At 39.9% G+C, this 19,480-nt stretch overlaps 2 protein-coding genes across 2 annotated transcripts in view; one reads left to right on the forward strand and one right to left on the reverse strand.

The window, feature by feature from the left end:
* LOC124364461 (transient receptor potential cation channel subfamily A member 1-like) overlaps positions 1-19,480 on the reverse strand; it is a 147,608-nt gene that overhangs the window by 34,296 nt on the left and 93,832 nt on the right.
* On the forward strand, positions 1,705-4,429 carry LOC124364474. Its single transcript, XM_046819997.1, has 2 exons — positions 1,705-2,100; positions 2,499-4,429. The coding sequence occupies exon 2, from the start codon at positions 2,576-2,578 to the stop codon at positions 4,349-4,351; it is 1,776 nt and encodes a 591-aa protein (XP_046675953.1). The 5' UTR covers positions 1,705-2,100; positions 2,499-2,575; the 3' UTR covers positions 4,352-4,429.

Below are 19,480 nucleotides of genomic sequence, written 5' to 3' on the forward strand. Positions count from 1 at the left end.
CCTTTTTCCCCTCGAAAGGCCAATCCCTGTGTCCCCAAAAAACTGTACTATACACAGTAATCGTTTCAGGACTTGGTGCCAATGTTCAGTTTCAGCATGGATAAGTCTTTCATGTTCTTCATCAATAGTTTTGTTTAATCGTAAACGTACAGAGAGCTCACGCCAAAACGTACAGTTTTTTAACATGAGCAGAGGATTTCTCGTGACTGGTCAAAGTCTTGGTGTAGGTTTTGCCAGTCAGAATACCCTTGGTCACTAGCAAGAAGAGAATTCGTGTTTCCAAACAGTTTGCAAGGAAAACAAAATGCTGCATTTTTCGATATTGAGTATAGTACCCAATTTCTGTGAACTTGTTCTCCGTTGCACAGCTTCCTTGTGTAATGATTTGAAGAAAATCTCCTACTTTACTGTCCGCAGGAAACTCTTTGTCAGTGGACTTGCTGAGGCACTTTCCGTACCTCGTCATTTATTTTGGGTGGCCACTTCCCACAATCATTTGAAATCACAGGTAATGTGTTTGTGTCCTTGTTCGGTTCCTGGAAGACAAAACAAAACATTATAGTAGGCATCGTGGTGTAATCGCAAGAGATGTTTGATGTGTGATAACTCTGTTAAATTACCCTTTTCAGGATTTCAAATATTTAATGCAATAGCCTATTTATATCTATATTTTATTATAGTCTATAATAAATAGGCCTTCCTATTTAGGTTTAACTAAAATATAGTAAACATTTTTAAAACATCTTTTACACCTATCTATGTTATGTGTATAAAATAAAAAATTGGTTTAAATAAAAGTCAAATAAGGGCTTAAACATTTGTGTGTTTTTTGTTTGCGGCCACCATATTGAAACGGTAGGCCTAATCATATCATATTCATGATTAATAATCCAACTAAGTTGGCCGAGGTTATTGCTGGACCTATTTATCCTAAAAATGCTAAGTAAGTTAAATAAGTCAACTTACAATTTCAATGACTTGTTGACTATGCGTAACAACAGACGTAGATGAAGATGACGATGACATCACTGTATCAACTAAATAAATCATCATCCACAACTTTGGTGGCGGCTACAGAATCGTCACAATCAATATTTGATGGTGGAAATGGTGTTTCTGTAGCTAGATAACTATGGAATTGACTGGTTGACGGTCCAGGCAGAACCTCAGATTCAGTTATTGGTAAAATTATTGTCAACATCATGATCTAATTCGGTTGTCTCTACGCTTATTGATGCACTCGCACATAATGGTGGATTTGTTAAAAACCTTTGCAGTTGCTTTACACTGCTTTTCATCTTCTTTAGATTGCTGCAACTTTCTTTTGCGGTTAAATGCTCCAGATGTTTTTTTTCTTGCTCGACATTTCGTGTTAATTAAAAACGGCATTAATTTTACAACTTACTACAGTACAACGCACATCAATGTAATTATATAAAATAGTAAGACAGACAGCTGTCACGGCGAGGGTGCTTGCGAAGCGGCGCTAACAGTGACCGTAACGTAACTGCGAACAGAAATAGACATATGAGTCATCGGACGGTTCCCATGTCACTCGCGTAAGGGGTGGGGCGTGTGTATCGGGTAGCGGTGCATTAGTCAGTGCAGGGCGCACGTGCACAGCGCCCCCACGGCGCCCCTCTCCTCGCGGCGCCACCCGCGGCCGCGTAGTTCGCGTATATCACGGGCCGCCTCTGTCTATCTCTAACCTCACTTTTTATAACCTCAATAGGCAATAGGCCTACTTATTGTATTTTGAATATTACTTGGCCTGTAATATTATTGTACTTTAAAGAGATTATTTATAGTGGATTGAGAATTCCAATTGTCTAGCAAAGTTAGAAAATTAACCTTAGCTTGGGCCTATCACTAAGTTAGTGGGCTGTTGTTTACACAAGCAGAGATAGGCCATGCCTATGCCTATCTCTGCATATGAGATAGGCCCATGATTTTGGGCAGATGCCTATAGGCCATACAATATTAGGATATAATTACCATCCAATTATACTGCCAAATCCTAATTTGAGTTTATTTTTTTAGATCATGAAAACGCAGGCGCAGCGATACCACAGAACATCTCTTCTGTCAGTGAAAATTCAGGTGCGGATATTTCATAATTATTTTTTATTATCTCTTCTTATACATTAATCAACATAAAAACTGTTATATTGCAGATTGTGCTGTAGTATTGGTAATAATAAAAAGATAAGGTTTAAAATACTCAAATAGCCAATACAATGTTTTACATTTTGAGTTGTCCGTAGATGTCAGCCTACCTGGCGAAAGGCCTCACAAATTTTAAACATTGTATTGGTTATTTGAGTAGCCTATTTAAAATCTTATCTTTAGAAAAACTGTTATCCCAAAGTGTGTAGCTATTCCAAAGCTATGAGATAAAGTACGTGACAAACCACCTATAATAGCTCGAAAACTAACATATTTTGTTTCTTTTAGTTGAAATACTATTGTTGGCCTACAAAGAATTTGTTTTGTTACAGAACACAATATCGCAGTTGTTGCTGATGCCAAAACAAGAAAACGTAAAAGGAATATTAACAAAAAAACAGAGCGGAAAATGAAACGTGCTTATGGGAAGGAGTATTTCACAGCAAAAGGCAAAAAGGTGGCGCAAAAAATATTCGTAAATGAACCATGTCAGCCTTCTTGCAGAAATAAATGCAATGAATTGGTAGCCGAAGAAGAAAGGAAGATTTTATTCCAGAAGTTTTACGATATGGCCAGTTTTCAAGCACAAAATGCTTATATTTGTGGACTTTGCCAGCAGTCAACACCGATTACTCATCGAATAAGAGATGGCTCTAGAGGAATAAAAAATCGAACAGTAAGGTACCACTTACAATTACCTACCAAAAACGTTAAAGTGTGCAAGCAGTATTTTTTAGGTACATTTCAAATCTCAAACGGAAGAGCTTCTAGAGCCCTCAAAAAGGTTACAGATGGAAAAGAGCCGGGTAGCGATTTAAGGGGGAAGCAGGTTTCTGTTAACAAAACCGATGAAGGTAGACTGAAAATACTCAGAGATCATATTTCTTCATTTCCCTCGTATGAATCACATTATACAAGAAGTCACAATCCGAACCGCAAGTATTTACCAGAATCTCTTAACATTAGAGAGATGTACAATCTGTACAAGAATCATTGCTATACTTTGAACACACAACCTCTATCAGAGTCAATGTACAGAAAAGTGTTCAATTTTGAATTCAATTTGCACTTTCATCAGCCTCACAAGGATACGTGTGTGAAATGTGACACGTTCAAAATGAAACTAGCCATAGCTGAAGATGAAGAAGAAAAGAGAAATATTGAACGTATGAAGGAAATACATTTGAGAAAAGCAGACCTTGCAAGGGAGAAACTAGACGCAGCGAAAGAAGAATCCAAGAACAATTCCAACGTTTATTCATTTACGTTTGATCTTCAGAAGGCGTTAGCTTTTCCAAATTTGACATGTTCAATTGCATACTACAAAAGAAACATGTATGTGTACAATCTGGGCTGTCATCAGCTAGCAGATAGTTCAGCTTTCATGTATGTTTGGAATGAAGTTGAAGGTTCCCGAGGATCTCAAGAGGTTGCTTCTTGTATTACAGAGCACTTAAGTCACAATGTTTCCAATGATGTTAGTCATGTAATAATGTTCAGCGATAGCTGTGGCGGGCAAAACCGCAACATCAAGCTTGCTCTCACCATGATGCAGTTTATTCAACAAGAGAATTGTAAAATTCAGACAGTAGATCATAAATTTATGGTCAGCGGACACTCATTTCTGCCTAATGACGCAGATTTTGGCATTATAGAAAAGTATTCTAAAGGAAAAACAATGTACTCTCCTCGTGATTGGTACGATACCATAACAAAGTCAAAGAAGAAGAAGCCCTTTGTGGTTAAAATCATGAACCGAGAAGACTTTAATTCCACTCAGGCGCTCGAAAGATCAATTACTAGAAGAAAAACCAATGTAGATAAACACAAAGTATCTTGGTTTAGTATCCAATGGTTGAGGTATGTTAGGGACCAACCCTTCAAGATCTTTTACAAGGAGACACTGAATGATGACATTCCCTTTGATTGTCTTGACATCACCCCAGCAAAAAAAGGAAGGCGAATGGTATCCCTCGCAAGTATCACAACTGAAGCTCTGTACTCGTCACCTCGTCCGGTTACAGCAGCGAAGAAGAAGGACATGATGGATCTCCTAGCCTTCATTCCTCCCATCCACCATAGTTTCTACACAGACCTGACAGTTGGAAATCAGCCTGAAGGAATTGACGACACCCCCATCATCGATCGTTGCAGTGAATCAGAATCCGATGATGAAAAGGACTAAAGGATAGGCTAACTTATCATTGTTCAATGTTTTTGTAGCTAACTAATGGCAAAATAAATGAGTTCTTTCAGTTTCTTACATTGTCAAACAATTATTTACCCGAAATATGTTTTGGAAAAGTGGTACAAGTCAATTTTGAAAAAAACTGCAAATTGTTACTAATCGATTGCATTCATTAAGTACATATTTTGATATATGAAATGATAAATCAGGATATGAGTAACCAATTTTGTCATAGAGTAAAAAGCTATTATGATGAATAGATTTATAGTACTCCTTTTAGTAAACCCTTCAGAATCTCAAAACTATAAAAAAGTGACTTGTACCACTTTTCCTCTCACTGGCTCAATTTAAATGTAAATTTCAAAGAATGTTTAATCATACATCAGCTAATTTTAAAATCTAGGGAACTAGACAGTTGAAATATAAGATAAATATAAATTCCTCCTTAATAAAATTGATTTCTTTATTGAGAATTCAGCTACATATCAGCTGATGGAAAATTAATGATCATGATATACAATTCGTTTATTATTATTATTGTTTTTCCTAACCTTGAACACTGAAAAATTTAATTTAAAAACACTGAAAAGTTTATTTCAAAATTAACTTAGTACTTCTTACTAGTAGCATTAACTTTAAAATTACTAATGTTTTAATAATTATTGTTATACGCTGAGTGAATAAAAATATATAAATATAGATTTTAATAAAAGGCATATTTTTTAGTTATATTTCCAAACAAATTTTGTTTGATATATTTGGTAAAATGGTTAACGTCACCATAATGTCTAATCTACTATTCAGTAATTTCTCTTTTATCTAGTCCTCAAAATACTAGTTCAAGCCTAGTTCAAGCATGGAATCTTTCCACAATTATTAAGGCCACAAAAATATTTAATCACAAAGATAGTTTTATTATGATTATCAAGATACATTATTTAGGATTGTACACGGCCATCATAAAATCAAGTCGATGTCCGTCTGCACGATAATTTATGATAGAAAGATCCTGGAGAAAAAAATTTCGTAAAAAGGTTCCTTTTGGCCTAAGAAAGAACTCTATTGATTTTGTGGTAAAAGTAAATACTAACATTTTTACATTGGTCTTTATTGGTAATCATAAGAACAACGAGAAAATTGCAGGATAACCAAATTTATCAACAAACTCAGTGAAATTTTCGCAAGTAATTTAGTAACACATATAACAAAGTTAATTTATTGAAATAGTTTTTAAGACTTTCGTTACGTTCGGTCGGGTCCTTGACACTGTTGTATCGGTTTATTACTTACTTTATAACGTCCTTATATACGTGTAACAAAGAACATGTTACTTGGTTTGGAAAGTGTTTAAGCACAAAAAAACTGACAACTAGAAGAGACGAGCAATTGTGAGCTACGAATTTTGAATCGATGACAGATTGTGGCGCGAGATGCTAGAGGATGACAAGTACATGCGCAAGTCACTGATAACCGTCAATAGTGACATAGATAAACCCAGAACACACTAAAAATAAATACTTCAATAATTAAAAAGATACATTTGTTAGGCTTAAATAAAAATGGTTTGATTTATAAAACGCACATTATTCCCAATAAAGAATCAATATTGATTGTAATAGATCATTTAAGTTTTCATACCTGACCAGCACAATTCATACTTTTCAGACCTCCTTCGCGTTGAAACTGAGACTAAATGACTGAATAATCAGTCAAATGATAATATACGTTATATCAGAATCACTATCATAGTCATTGAGGTGATGACGTTTGCTAGATAACCATATCGCTCACTAGCAGTTCCCTGGACGTTTCATACTCATTAAAAATTGTCAGCAATCAGATAGTCAACAGAATTAATTAAACTTTATAGCTATTAAGAGAAAGTATAATAATTATTGATCAGTTAAAGTTACATATATATAAACTGCAGTAAACAGAAAAAGATTAGTTTGGAAAGAGGAAGGGATTGACTCATTTTAAATTACTCGTAATTACTTCCCCCACGTGGGACAGGTGTATAAACTATCTGATCCGAAAAGCTAAACGAGATCTTGTATTCATCTAGTATCAATATGGTGACTACCTAAGCCCTATCCCTGTTCACTGGCATACCGAAAAAAGCACAAGGATTACATTAGCATAAGTATTGCCTTATCGTCATAATGGGTGATTTCAACTTCATTTTCTTCACATATTACTACTTATAGAATTCTAAGCTTTAATTAAGATCATGCAAGCAAGGTTTCTACAGAAAAAAACTTTACACCGGTGCAGAGTGACTATTTTGTATTTGGTATAGAAAATATATAAATGTGATGATGTGATCTACTTACAACAAATACAAAACGTCTATAACAAAAGTTTATAATCTAAATGTGAATGATAGATAAACATGTATAACATGTATATATCGCTAAGTGTGGTAATGGTAGATTCTTAAATTAATTATAGAATTACTCATTGGAATTGTTTGCGTACAAAACGTTTATAACAAAAGTTTATAATCTAAATGTGAATGATAGATAAACATGTATAACATGTATATATCGCTAAGTGTGGTAATGGTAGATTCTTAAATTAATTATAGAATTACTCATTGGAATTGTTTGCGTACAAAACGTTTATAACAAAAGTTTATAATCTAAATGTGAATGATAGATAAACATGTATAACATGTATATATCGCTAAGTGTGGTAATGGTAGATTCTTAAATTAATTATAGAATTACTCATTGGAATTGTTTGCGTACAAAACGTCTATAACAAAAATTTATAATCTAAATGTGAATGATAGATAAACATGTATAACATGTATATATCGCTAAGTGTGGTAATGGTTGATTCTTAAATTAATTATAGAATTACTCATTGGAATTGTTTGCGTACAAAACGTTTATAACAAAAGTTTATAATCTAAATGTGAATGATAGATAAACATGTATAACATGTATATATCGCTAAGTGTGGTAATGGTTGATTCTTAAATTAATTATAGAATTACTTATTGGAATTGTTTGCGTACAAAACGCAAAGTAAGTTTTGTTTAAATATATTGATCGCTTTGGAAACAAGTTGCCTAATTTAGTTACTTTGATCAATTATGCAAAATATACTAGGTTATGGAAAATAATTTAAAGTGGTTCGTTTTAAAACTGAAAAGACTTTGATTTAATAAACGTTTCTAATGTATTGACTAAAACTCATAATTTAATATGTTCGCTATCTAAGTTTACAGTAGCATTGCGTCATATTACCGAACGTCTGCCATTGCGTAATCGGTTAAAGTTATATAGTATAGCTACATAAACAACGACCATCGTTAATTAGGCTAAAAGGTAATATTTAGATTAGTATATGAACTGTTGTCGCAGAATTGATTTGGATCACTACTTTTGCTATAGGCAGAAAAAAGGGGAAGGGGAGTTTGGTCATCAATGAAATATTGGGCTCTTGAAACCTAGCATCATTATTGTAATTTGGGGGGGGGGGTAGTTGAATCTCTAATCCCTCTCCCCTCCCCGCTAGCTACGCCATTGGGAAAACAAAAAGTTGGGGAGTAACAAAAGATTGTCGTTATAAAGTCGCCACCTTGACTATCTCATCGCAAGTGACCATCGCATCGGTGCAATCTGATTACTGGGGGGGGGGGGGGGAATCTATGAGCGCATATTGACTGACCTAATCTTGTATATTATTATTCAAGACTATGTAAAATTAAATATTAGGGATGTAAAATATTTGGATTATAATGCAAACAGAGATACGTTACTTGAATTTTGTTAAATATTTTCAGAATCTTTTCAACACTAAGTGATTCATCATTAATATTCATACTTTGAAAGTTTCGCAGATTGTCTCATCCATACCAGTCATAAACAGTCTTTACACGACTGCATTATGAAAGTTTAGTCGATAGCGAATTTCTTCCCAAGTTTATTTTACTAGGCCTACACTTATTGTAAATATGTACATTTTGCTACTTAAAACGTAATATTTTATAATATAAAATTGTTTCTTAATCCAAAGCTTTTATTAAACATGGAATTAAGAACGAAATGAAAACATAGAATCGAGAGAGCAGTGAGGTATTCAAGATTTCAATTTTGAGTTTTCATATCATATTTCATGAAGGAGGGTAGATCGAGCTTTTTTTTTTTTTTTTTTTTTTTTTTTTTTTTTTTTTTTTTTTTTTCTTTTTTTTTTTTTTTTTTTTTTTTTTTTTTTTTTTTTTTTTTTTTTTTTTATTTTTTTTTTTTTTTTATTTTTTTTTTTTTTTTTTTTTTTTTTTTTTTTTTTTTTTTTTTTTTTTTTTTTTTTTTTTTTTTTGTTTTTTTTTTTTTTTTTTTGTTTTTTTTTTTTTTTTTTTTTTTTTTTTTTTTTTTTTTTTTTTTTTTTTTTTTTTTTTTTTTTTTTTTTTTTTTTTTTTTTTTTTTTTTTTTTTTTTTTTTTTTTATCTTTTTTTTTTTTTTTTTTTTTTTTTTTTTTTTTTTTATTTTTTTTTTTTGAGGGAGGAGATAAGAGGCATGGGGGAGAGGGGATAAAGGGGGGGAAAATTGCAATTCACGCACACAGGTGGCCAGCCTGTGAGGTTCATGTGCAGTGTTGGAGACTCCCCTAAAAAAAAACGGGTTTACCCACCTTAATAAAAACTCCTTCATCTTTAGGAATTCTAAACCTGGGGAATATTTATGCACATTATTCAGGCTAGGTAGAGTGCGCAGGGGCTTTGGGGCCTAAATTTGGCCTTAAGCCCCGTGGGGGGCTTTGCGTTCCTTATTTTTTGTTTCAGCGTTTAGTAGTATGTTACTACACTACAGTTTTTTCCTGGTTTTATTTTTCGTTTTGTTCTTAATGTTTTATATAGTTATCCAGCCGCCTCGGTCAAGGGATCTAGGGCCACTTCGCGGGTTCCAGATGCGGGTTTCTTTTCCAGGACGGGATTTGGTGCCTTCGAACGGTACGAAAACTTGGACAAACAAATCCCAGTTACCCCATCCTTCCATTTTCTTTTTCGCAGACCGTATCCACCGAAAAAAACCCCGAGTTTTCTTGTGGCCTCCATGGCGGGGGGGCCATTTCCCAACGCGGGGACAGCGCCGGAAAAGAAGGTGTGTCCGCGATTTTTCGTGGCGTTCGTACGGGGGGATTTACGCCGGGCCAGTAGATGCAATCCGGATGAATCGGTTCTTTGCCCATCCCTGGTTCAGGTACGACTTTGAAATAGCCGTGAACCCTGTCAGGAACTGCGTGAGGTAGATAATCCATCCTCGCCATGCACGCCTTTTTCGACCCATGGTTGAACCTGCTCGATGAGGTGCGCAGTCCTCGATCTCCCTTTTTTTCGAGTTTATGTTGTGGTGTGGTTGGTTGGTGGGGTTTCGTGCTTCCCCCCCAGAGCCTGGTATGTATGCCATGTGGATGAGGTTCGGGCAAAACGCTCATATCGGAATCTTGCTGTTCTTGCGGCCTTAGGCCGATGCCCGCCTAGGGGTGGGGGTATGCACGGCACCTGGGTGGTCCTGTCCTGAGCGCAGCGCACTAGGGGGGAGGAGCACGCGAGGCGGGTGGGACAGGGGAGGACGAGGGGACAGAGGAAAATAGGGGGAGCTTCGGGAAGTGGGTCTAGGCGCGAGTGGGGTTTGGTTTCGTACTTCAACGTCGGCTCTTTGTTTTCTTCCGTTTTCCCTCTCTGCTAGATTTTGTCATTAATTTTGTCGCTGTGCCCCTGGTGTTTTCTGATTGTATGTTTGCGATTTGGTCGTCGGTTCTTACTAATTCTTCTCTCTTTCCTTAATCTCCTTCTCTCCTTCAGTATCCTTCCTTTTTCTTCTTCATTTTGGTCTCTGATAAAATCGCCTTCCTCTCCCTGCCAAGAGCTTGTGACAGGGATGACTCCGGCAAAACCACCTGGGACGGCGCGGGTTGGATTACTGTCCGATAGGGCCGGAACACACCCCGGCACGAGCGCTCAAGCTTGACGCTGAACCCGGGCGAGTCGCAACCTATAACATTTCTTGGTAAGAGCGTCTGCCCCACACCTCTGCCCCATAAAAAAAAAAGGGAGTAGTATCGGACTGGACTTTGCGGGACATCCTTTTGTTTTTCTTTTTTTATTTTTTCCAATAACCGTTCTTTTTTGCTGGACCGGGAGGACCCCCCGAAACATTGGCCTCAGTCCTTATAAGAGAGATAAGAGGACCTACCTTAGCAGCCTTCTGTTCCGCGCTGGATAACGGAAGATTCTAAGCGTCGTCTCCAGCTAAATTATTGTCCACCAATGGCCTCCGAGGGTTACTTGGCGGCCACGTCGTTGACATGGGACCACTTCCCTTCCCACTCCGCAGCCGGGACCTGACGGTGTCAATTTTTTCTTTGTGAGAATCACGATCTCGTCTTGCTGCAGAAGGCAAGCGAAAGACCGTGAGCGGGAATCCAGGGCGTTGAACCCACTTCGCCCTGACCTGGTTAACTTTAGTTGGGCCAGCTCACGGTTGCGGGGCGATGGAGAGCCGCAACGTCATCGGCGCTTTACTCCATTATAAAAACCCCCCAACCAAGACGGGCGGGTTTCCTCTCGGGCATCTTCGGATCTCAGGAGGCTGTCACAAAAGCGATATTTTCCAGAGATCCGGGCCGGGATGGCCGAGTTAATGAACCTGCGCGGCACCAAGTGTGACTTCCACCGTTCCGCGCTCAGGCACGGGGTGGAGCGTCTCGTATTGTGTCATAATATCAGACGCCTTGTAGAGACGGAGGTTATAGGCCTCGATTGAGCGCAAAACCGAGTTACTGTTGGAATTCGGAAAGGGTGTTCACGAAGTGCATCCAACATATCGCCCATCTCGCCGAGTTGAAGGCACTTCTTGACAATTCAAGCCCCAGCGTTCTAAGCAAAGGAAGCACTATCGGCGGGAGAGAAGGAAAAAATGGTTGTGGCTCTCGGCTCTGTTTTCTTTTTCAAGCTCTGCTTTATTTGTACTTCGTAATTCGCGGTCGATTGTTGGATGTCACCTTTTGAAACGTAACTTGGACAACGAGGATAGGTCCCCGACAGTACACGGCAGACCAGAAATCAGGCCGGGAAAAATCGGGGAGTTTATTTCTTCAAAAAAGTTTTCCAGCCGCATGTCCAGCATCAGAGAGAGGTCTGTTAGAAAGTACGACGGCTGCTCTGGCTCACCTTTTCCCTTGTAAAATAAGAGCACCAGACCTGGCGGTTTTCCAGGGAGATGGAAAACACTCCTTAACCACTCAGGGCATTGTACATTTCTCAGCAACAACCCGGGAATGATGGTGAAAAATCTTCTTTTTCCAGAGCCCAGGAGCCCTTTCGATTCTTCCTCTCTACCTGCGACTCTCCTTCTTCCTCTCGCTGGGAATTCCGTTGGCGGGGCCGACACGGGAGCCTTGTTTGCTTTTCAGGCCGTGGTAGGAACCGTGAGGTTTCCAACTCCTCAATAGTAATATTTAATATTTTAAAAAAGCGGCACCGCTCTCACCCGTTCGAAGTCAACTTGTGGTCGCTGTGGTTGTACAGGAAACAGGGCAAAGTGGCGATTCCTCTCCATGGGTGGGTGGCGCCCTTCCCCTCAATGATGGAGGGTGGGAGAGCGGTGCGCCCCGAGTTTGTTGTTCTGGGTCCACAACTTTGTAACCACAAACCCCCAAGGTTTCCGGATTCGACTTCGTCCCGAAGTTTTCTCCAGCTATTGCTTTGCTCCTTGTTGATAGCTCGGCGGAGGAAGAGAGGAGGGACTGTGTGTTTTTTTTTTTTTTTTTGGTTTTTCTTTCCGCTAGTTTTGTAAGGGGACATGTCGACTTATACGAACTCTATCTGCAGGAATTCTCGCTCTAGTTGGCGGCACGTTTTTGTCTAAGGCAGTGGTTCTTTGAGCCTGCCGCAATCTCTTCGTCCACCAGTAGAGGGTTGCTTTGCCACGGCGGAGTTTTTTTTTTTTCTTTTCCCGGGCGGGGGGGCCATAGGTTAGGAACCGGTCACAGGACGATGAACCAAAAAGTTCCATCGTGGATGTTTACTTTTTTATTTTTAACGGCCTCGGGCCACGACCCTCACCAGATTTGCCTTGCGTGCCCCGAGATATAACCTCGTGTGAACTTGACCCAGTCCAATTTATTGGTTGTTCCAATCGGGCTTGGCGATCCCGGGATGCGGAAACGCAATCTCGTAGGTTTAAAGAATCATGCAGATCAAAAAACAATGTATGGGGGTCATACCGTGTATCCTCTACCCACCCTCCAGCCAGAGATCCGTCGAAAAGAAGAGAGAAGAAGGGAGCTCAGTACGCGAAGGTTACGGGATCGGCGTTTTTGCACATGGGGGGGCTTCGAGGTCAGGGAATCGTGCCTCTCAGCCCTGCCCGGGGCGCTGAAAAGTTGGCGTGTCGCCTGGTGAGTGAGGACGCAGGAGGCCGGCCCCCTGTGGCAGAGCTGGCGACATTGAATTTGAAGTTCCAAGATGTAATTTCCCCCGGGGGAGTTGGGTAGAGGGCATAACCCCACTCGACGGGCCCTCGCGTCGTGTTGATTTTTGAATATCAACGCCAACGGAACAACGTAGACCCAGTGTGGTTGCCGAGCACACGCCTCTTCCCTCCAACGATCATTCTTTTGTCGCGGGAAGTCTTTTGGATGGGCTCGTTTGGGGTTTTGAGGTTTTGCAAACTTGAAGAAAAGTTTACCATCCCCTTACACCTTAATCCAGACGAATCCTCTTGTTTTTTAGGCCACGTCCCTTGTGACTCAGCCACCATAACTTCTTTGTGAGTTCCGGGCCCAGAAAGCTGCTAGTACCTAGACCTGTCTGGGATACAAAATGCCTGTGGTCCCCTGTTCCCGGATATGCTAGCTGACTAGGAGCGCGTCGACACCGAGTTCTCGGGCGAAGCTGATTTTAGAAGATTAGTCAGCCACCCCAGGATCTTTGAAGATATAGGCCTGTCAGTGCGGGGGGGATGAGGATACGAACTTTATTGGCTTGCTTTTAGGGGGCCGTTCGAGTGCGGATATAAAAAAAAAAAAAAATAAAAAAAAAAAAAAAAAAAAAAATAAAAAAAAAAAAAAAAAAAAAAAAAAAAAACAAAAAAAAAATAAAAAAAAAAAAAAAAAAAAAAAAAAAAAAAAAAAAAAAAAAAAAAAACACCGCACTGACCAGAACCAGGAGGCGGGCAGGTTAAATCCAGTGGACCAAGAGGAGGATTCCCAATAGCAGAACTCCTGTCTTCCTTACAGAGGAAACAGGAGAGGCTCGAGGTGCTTGGGTTGCGAAGTCTTTGTCTTTTTCTTCTTGTGTTTGGCCCTTGTGTTCCGCACGGACCGCGAGGCAGTTTGAAACACTATCGGTCGTTTTCGGGCCCTCTGCAGGTACGGGAAGGATGTTGGAGCTCCCGAAACAGCTAGGCACGGTCTCCTCCCCCTACCCCCCCCGTGTGATTAGCTTATTTGCACGTAGGTTGAGTCCCTTTTGTTTGTTGTGAGCCTGCAATCACCCACCGACTTAGTGGTTGCTGGAGGGCTAAGCTAGTTCTTAGTAGCGTGGCTTTGTTGCCCAATGTCAGCAATTGCCGATACGTGCTGGCTCCGATTTGGTTTTATGTCAACCCAAGACCTTGAGGATCCCTCCCGGCTTTCTCCCGGTAGTTCTGGGAAGGTCCGTCTTTTAACGCTGCTTTGATCACCCTTCGTCTCTGGAATAGAGGTCTGGTTCGGATCTCCACTGAACATCTCGTTTGAAGGGTTCGAATAGATCTTTGTCACCTAGAGCGTTTTTGAGGGAAGCAGCCAAACCGTCCTTGTCCCCTCTGAATTTTTTCCAGTTCGAGGAGAACATTCCCGTTCTGGGGGTTGCGTCGGTCATTTTGGTGATGTGACCTTGATCTTTTATAGTCTCCGTTCTTCCGGGGTTTCGCCTGGGTTTTAACTTGTCCCTAGGGACATCGGCGAAAAGAATCTCCCCCCTAAGGGGTTTTGATCAAATTCTCGCCATCAGGCCTAGGCTTTTTGAGCCTGTGAGGTCGTGAAGGGGCGCTTTTCCCTGGAAGTTTTTGCTGGGGTGTCTCCTTGTTGAACCGGTTCAGAGACTTGGACTTTCTGTCTGTCCCTTTTGCAGGCGGTCTTTTATTTTTTTGAGGCAGCTATACGGCGCGCTTCAGCTAGTCTCTCTATCCTTTGTTTTGACAGGCGGTTTTTCGCTTCCCCCCCTCTCCCAGTTCCCCAAAGGTGTTGGCGGAGCGGCCCCTCGCCGAAGTTTGAGAGATGGTTCGATGGGATTGACGCTGTGGATGTTTTTGTAGCAGCAGCTGTGTGGGTGCAGGAACCCCGAACCCGTCCCCCCCCGTTCACCTTCCGGAAGACTAGGAACTAAATCGACGCCGAGCCGGAAACGTCCTCAGTCTGTGTGTAGCAGAGGGGAAGAAGACTTGGAATTCGGCGCTGGCTTTGTCGTGGTTCGTTGAAGACAGTTGGGGACTCTATTGCGTGGTTGACTGCAACGGTTGGGCTTAGGAGGACGTTTCGGCTGGGAGAATGGTTGGCATGAGTGGTGGATTCGGTGAGGCGTTTTAGGTGGGAGCGTGCTGGGAGGGGTGAGTGGATCCAATTCCTAAGCTCTGGGCTTCCCGGCGAAGACGAACTCTCTGCCGTTTACTCGCTTTTTCTGAGCTTGGGTAGTTCAGCTGGAGAACTCAGCCAGATAAGCTTGAGCGCTTTTGCTTTTTGTAACCTCCCCCCTCCCTGCCCTTTCCGGGCTTCTTTGCCCTTTTCCACTTCTCCACTCTCGTTGAAGCGTTGAATCAGATATTTGACAGGTTCATTGATGTCGCGTCCTGCTTTTCACCGCCTTCAGCGACCTGATTATCTTCTGCATTCCTCGATTTTCACCAAGGAAATCATGGAGTTTCGGTATTACATCCTTAATCGCCTTTCTGTTCACGTTCCTTTGAGTTAAGGAGAGCTTGGCCCTCCGATCGTTCTTCAAAAGAGCTTTTCATTTTTTTTTTTTGTCAGTGACAGAGGTCCCCCTCCTCTTCGCTGGCATCGTCATTTGCTGCTGCTGAAGAATTTTTTGCAGACCGGAATGCCGCACGAAGAGGAGAGCTGTTGGCTTGGGAGGAGAATTCCTTGAGGTTTTGTGGGTTGTAGTTCCGGGTTTTATGGTCACCACCTCAATCGCCAGATATATCGCCCCGAACCAACCTCTCTTTCTGTTCCTTTTGGCCGGATCTCCCCGACCGGGACGACGATCCGGTGTCATACGCAGCCTTGTAACGGGCACCGGCGGAGGGGAGGTGGTTTGTAAGTCTCCTCGTCGGCGTCCCAGTCGTAAGGTCGGGACCCTTTTTGGTGCATTATTACTGCGCTTGAAGCGGCTTGCTCCTTCTCCTTTCCATTTACTTCCTTGTATGTTGTTTGACCAGTCACATGCTTTTTTGTCACCAGGCATCGTGCGGGGCAAGGAGCGGGCCCGTTATTGGCGAGAGCGGGGGTACCCTTGGAGGTCCTCCTCCGTAGGAGAGTTGGACGCCTACCCCAGTCCCGGGCCCGAACCCTCCGTTTGCCAGCACCGATTACACACAAGGTGCGCGTACGTGCTGGGGGTCGCCGCGTGGCAAAGCGAGTCCGGATTCTGCTCATGCCGACTTTTGACCAGGATCGAAGTAGCTGGCTTCTGACAAACAGGTGAGAGGGCCATCGGCAGTGCGAGGACACATCAGTCCTGCAGCAAGTTCAGGGCACTCCCAGGATCCCCAGGCATTGCGCGGTCGAAAGAAGGTGGAGGACACCCGTTAATGCGGGGTCGAAAAAAGAAGAAGGCGAGCAAAGTTACTCAGAAAAGAATAAAGACAGTGAGCTAAGGAACCTAAGATGGGAAGAAAGGCCTAGCTCTGGAAAGAACTGTGAGAAGGTTCTCACAGCTTGGCTCAGGTACCCCGGGGGTCGCAAAACACCCTACAGTGGAAGCCCAACTGCCCTGAGGAGATTTTAATATTACATATAAACGCACGGAATGTTTGAACAATGTAAACTTAAACTTTGAGAAGTGTAGATTAAACTTGATTCCACAATTTCATAATAAAAGCTATGTATATTCTAGTTATCATGTACTAAGTAACACACATTAGTTATATATTCCTATATACTTTATTTCGGTTTAAGATTTGATGCACAAGTCCGCTATGTGAAAGACATTAGCTATATCAGAGGCTATTGTCCCATTCACAACATTGAGTACCAAATGCAAGCATATTTACCTCTAAATTAGTATTTTTGTTCTCATTTAAATTTGTAAAGCTAAACATTTATATATATATATATATATGAGAGTATATAACTAAATGTACAATTTGATTGAATTATAAATTTATTAGTAAGCACTTTTCCTTGTTTTCAAATTTGGAAAATCCTTGAGCTTGACTAAAACAGCATAAAATATAAGTTTATAAATAACAACCTATAATGAATGCCATATCCCATTAAATATCTCCTCAAAACAAAGATATTTGTATCTAAGGTTTTTGTCTATCTTAGACCATTTAAAAATAACAGCCTTAAACACTTAAATAATTTCCTGCCAATAAATAACCTTTGTAACAAAGGAAAAATCAACAATATTTTAATTCTACGATGTGATTCTCAGACTCTTGGAGAGAAGCCTGAGTCCTTCCCTCTCACCATAGGGGATGGGGAAGGGGAGTGAATATTTTCATTTTTTGTTGTTTCTGTCTCCCACCCCTTATATTGTTTATCCTGAGCATAATGTGGTTATACCACCACATACAGAGCCATTTAAAATGCTATAGATAAAACAAAAACTGGTGGTAGAGAATGAAACATCAGCAGCTGAGTAGCTTTTGCTTACAAAACACTTAAGTTCCATTGTTAGTTAAAGTTGATTGCTCGAAATTCAGGACGTATCGGAAACTACGATTAATGATGCACTGATATTTATTTAACCCTATTGATGGGTTGGTTTGTCTGTATTGAGTTACATAAAATACATACACATATATAAATGGCTAAGTGCTAACAGAGGCTCTAGAGGCTGGACAAATTTTTCAGTCTGTCTGTCCGCACAGTATCTCGAGAATGAACTTACCTATACATTTAAAATTTGAGATTAAAATGGAAGTTCATTTTCAAAACTGGCAACAAGATTTGATTTTCCAGCGAATTCTTGTTTTAATACCCTTCATAACTCACCGGATCTTTATTTGAACACTGATATAACCTAATACAAGAATCCAACTTAATAAAAGATGTTTATGGTTTGACAATATAGACTTTACATGTTAAATGGAAATTTTATATATGGTCAAGAGTTCTATGATGGTGTACGTCCAACTATAAAACTTGGCTTTATCATTGGGGCCTATCACTCAGTAAGCTGACACGATCTCTCTTTTGTCTGCTAGAAGGATGTAAAAGTTTCTTTTCTGTATGATGGCTAGACTGTATGTTTGTTTGCAGGACATCTTGAGAATGAAATAAGGTATAGATTTGAAATGTTGCATGCAACCTCAGCGAAGCTTGTTATGCGACACAGTGTCAGCAAAGCCAATAACTCAGAGTGATACCTCGAGACCGAGTTGAGCTACAAACTTCAAATTTTGTACTGTATATGTTGCTAAGCTTTAACTTAGGTTTTCTGGTAAAATTCCTTTTCTGTATGTCTATTCTCCTGTATGTCTATTACCCACTGGATATACAAGAACGAATTGAGCTATGAACTTGCATGTAACGCCACTTCACAAAGGGAACGTCATGTTTCATGATGAACAAGTGTCCCTTTATAAAATATGTTTGAGATTTTACGTAGCCAAACTATCCATAGGATATATCGAGAGCGTTTTCATCTGTAGATTAAACTTTGCATGAAGCATCATTTCATTATAGATAAGAATAAGTTCGATGAAGGTGCATGTCTATCCATGAAATCTGACTGAACGGGTGACGTTTAATAAAAGTCTACTACTCGGTCGGATGGGAGGTCTGTCTTCTGAAATGTCTGCCTCATCGTCTGCAGGAAATGTGGATAATGATATGAGCTACAGACTTAAAATGTTGCTTGCAACCTCAGTGAAACCTATTACGTAACACATGGTGTGGCTTACTCCTACACAATTAACACCTTTATATTCTGAGATTGTATTTCATGTGAAGACAATTCAAATATACATTTTATATGAGTTTCAACTCATAATTATAATTCTTACTTTTTTCAGTAACATATAAATTGCAAAAATCTATAATTGGTTACTATAATTTTTATAAAACATTTTAAACTGAGAACACAGTACGAAAACAAATGTTAAAAACTATTATAGCTTTTTAACCTACAAATGAATGAAGTGTTAGTTTTACAGATATATTTAGGCATCGCCTGACTGGTTGATTTACAGGGTGATTATGCAGAAACTGTGGGAGCTCATTCTAAATTAAAAATAATGAAAAACAGTATTTATAAACATGGGTCCGTAATTTCGAATTACGGTTAGCGAAAGATTTCGTCCGGATTTCTGTTCACCGTCAAACTCTAAAATGAGGTATTCCTGAAATTCTGACCAGGTAGATTAAGGGGCGAGTTCAATCATTTCTGATGGTTTTGACCTGATAAATTGAACAAAATAGGTTCCAGAACTGTAAGTTCGTGAGAAAACCAACGTCAAATGCAAATCTTTGAGAGAAAAAAAAAACATTTTTCATATGTGGCTAACAACAACTTAGTTATTTCACCAAGAAACAGATCAACAATGCTTTACTGTACAATAACATAATGTTGGCAAGAGCGGTCATACTGGAACTTTTGCGATAGGAAGTGATCCTGTTTGCCATGACTAAAGAAATGTAACACTAATTAATTCTTGTAGAATTTTAGAATCCTGCGGTAAGTGTAACGTTGTTTGTATTCTTCAACAGCGCAGCACTGCCTTCACATACACCACAAATAAACACTATATCGGCATATTCTTCACTTGTAAATAAGTGTGAAATCACTACTCTAATAATTTAATAATTACTACAGACAAAATAATATTTACACAGACTCAAACTCAATTACTACGAACAGAACAACACGTTCATAGGCTGAAACTCATTTGTTAGCTCTCAAAG

The sequence above is a fragment of the Homalodisca vitripennis genome, chromosome 1 (assembly GCF_021130785.1).
Source record: "Homalodisca vitripennis isolate AUS2020 chromosome 1, UT_GWSS_2.1, whole genome shotgun sequence".
Classification (NCBI taxonomy): Eukaryota; Metazoa; Arthropoda; class Insecta; order Hemiptera; family Cicadellidae; genus Homalodisca; species Homalodisca vitripennis.

Coding starts and splice junctions, on each gene's coding strand:
- LOC124364474 (XM_046819997.1), top strand. CDS start 2,576: ATGAAACGTGCTTATGGGAAGGAGTATTTCACAGCAAAAGGCAAAAAG.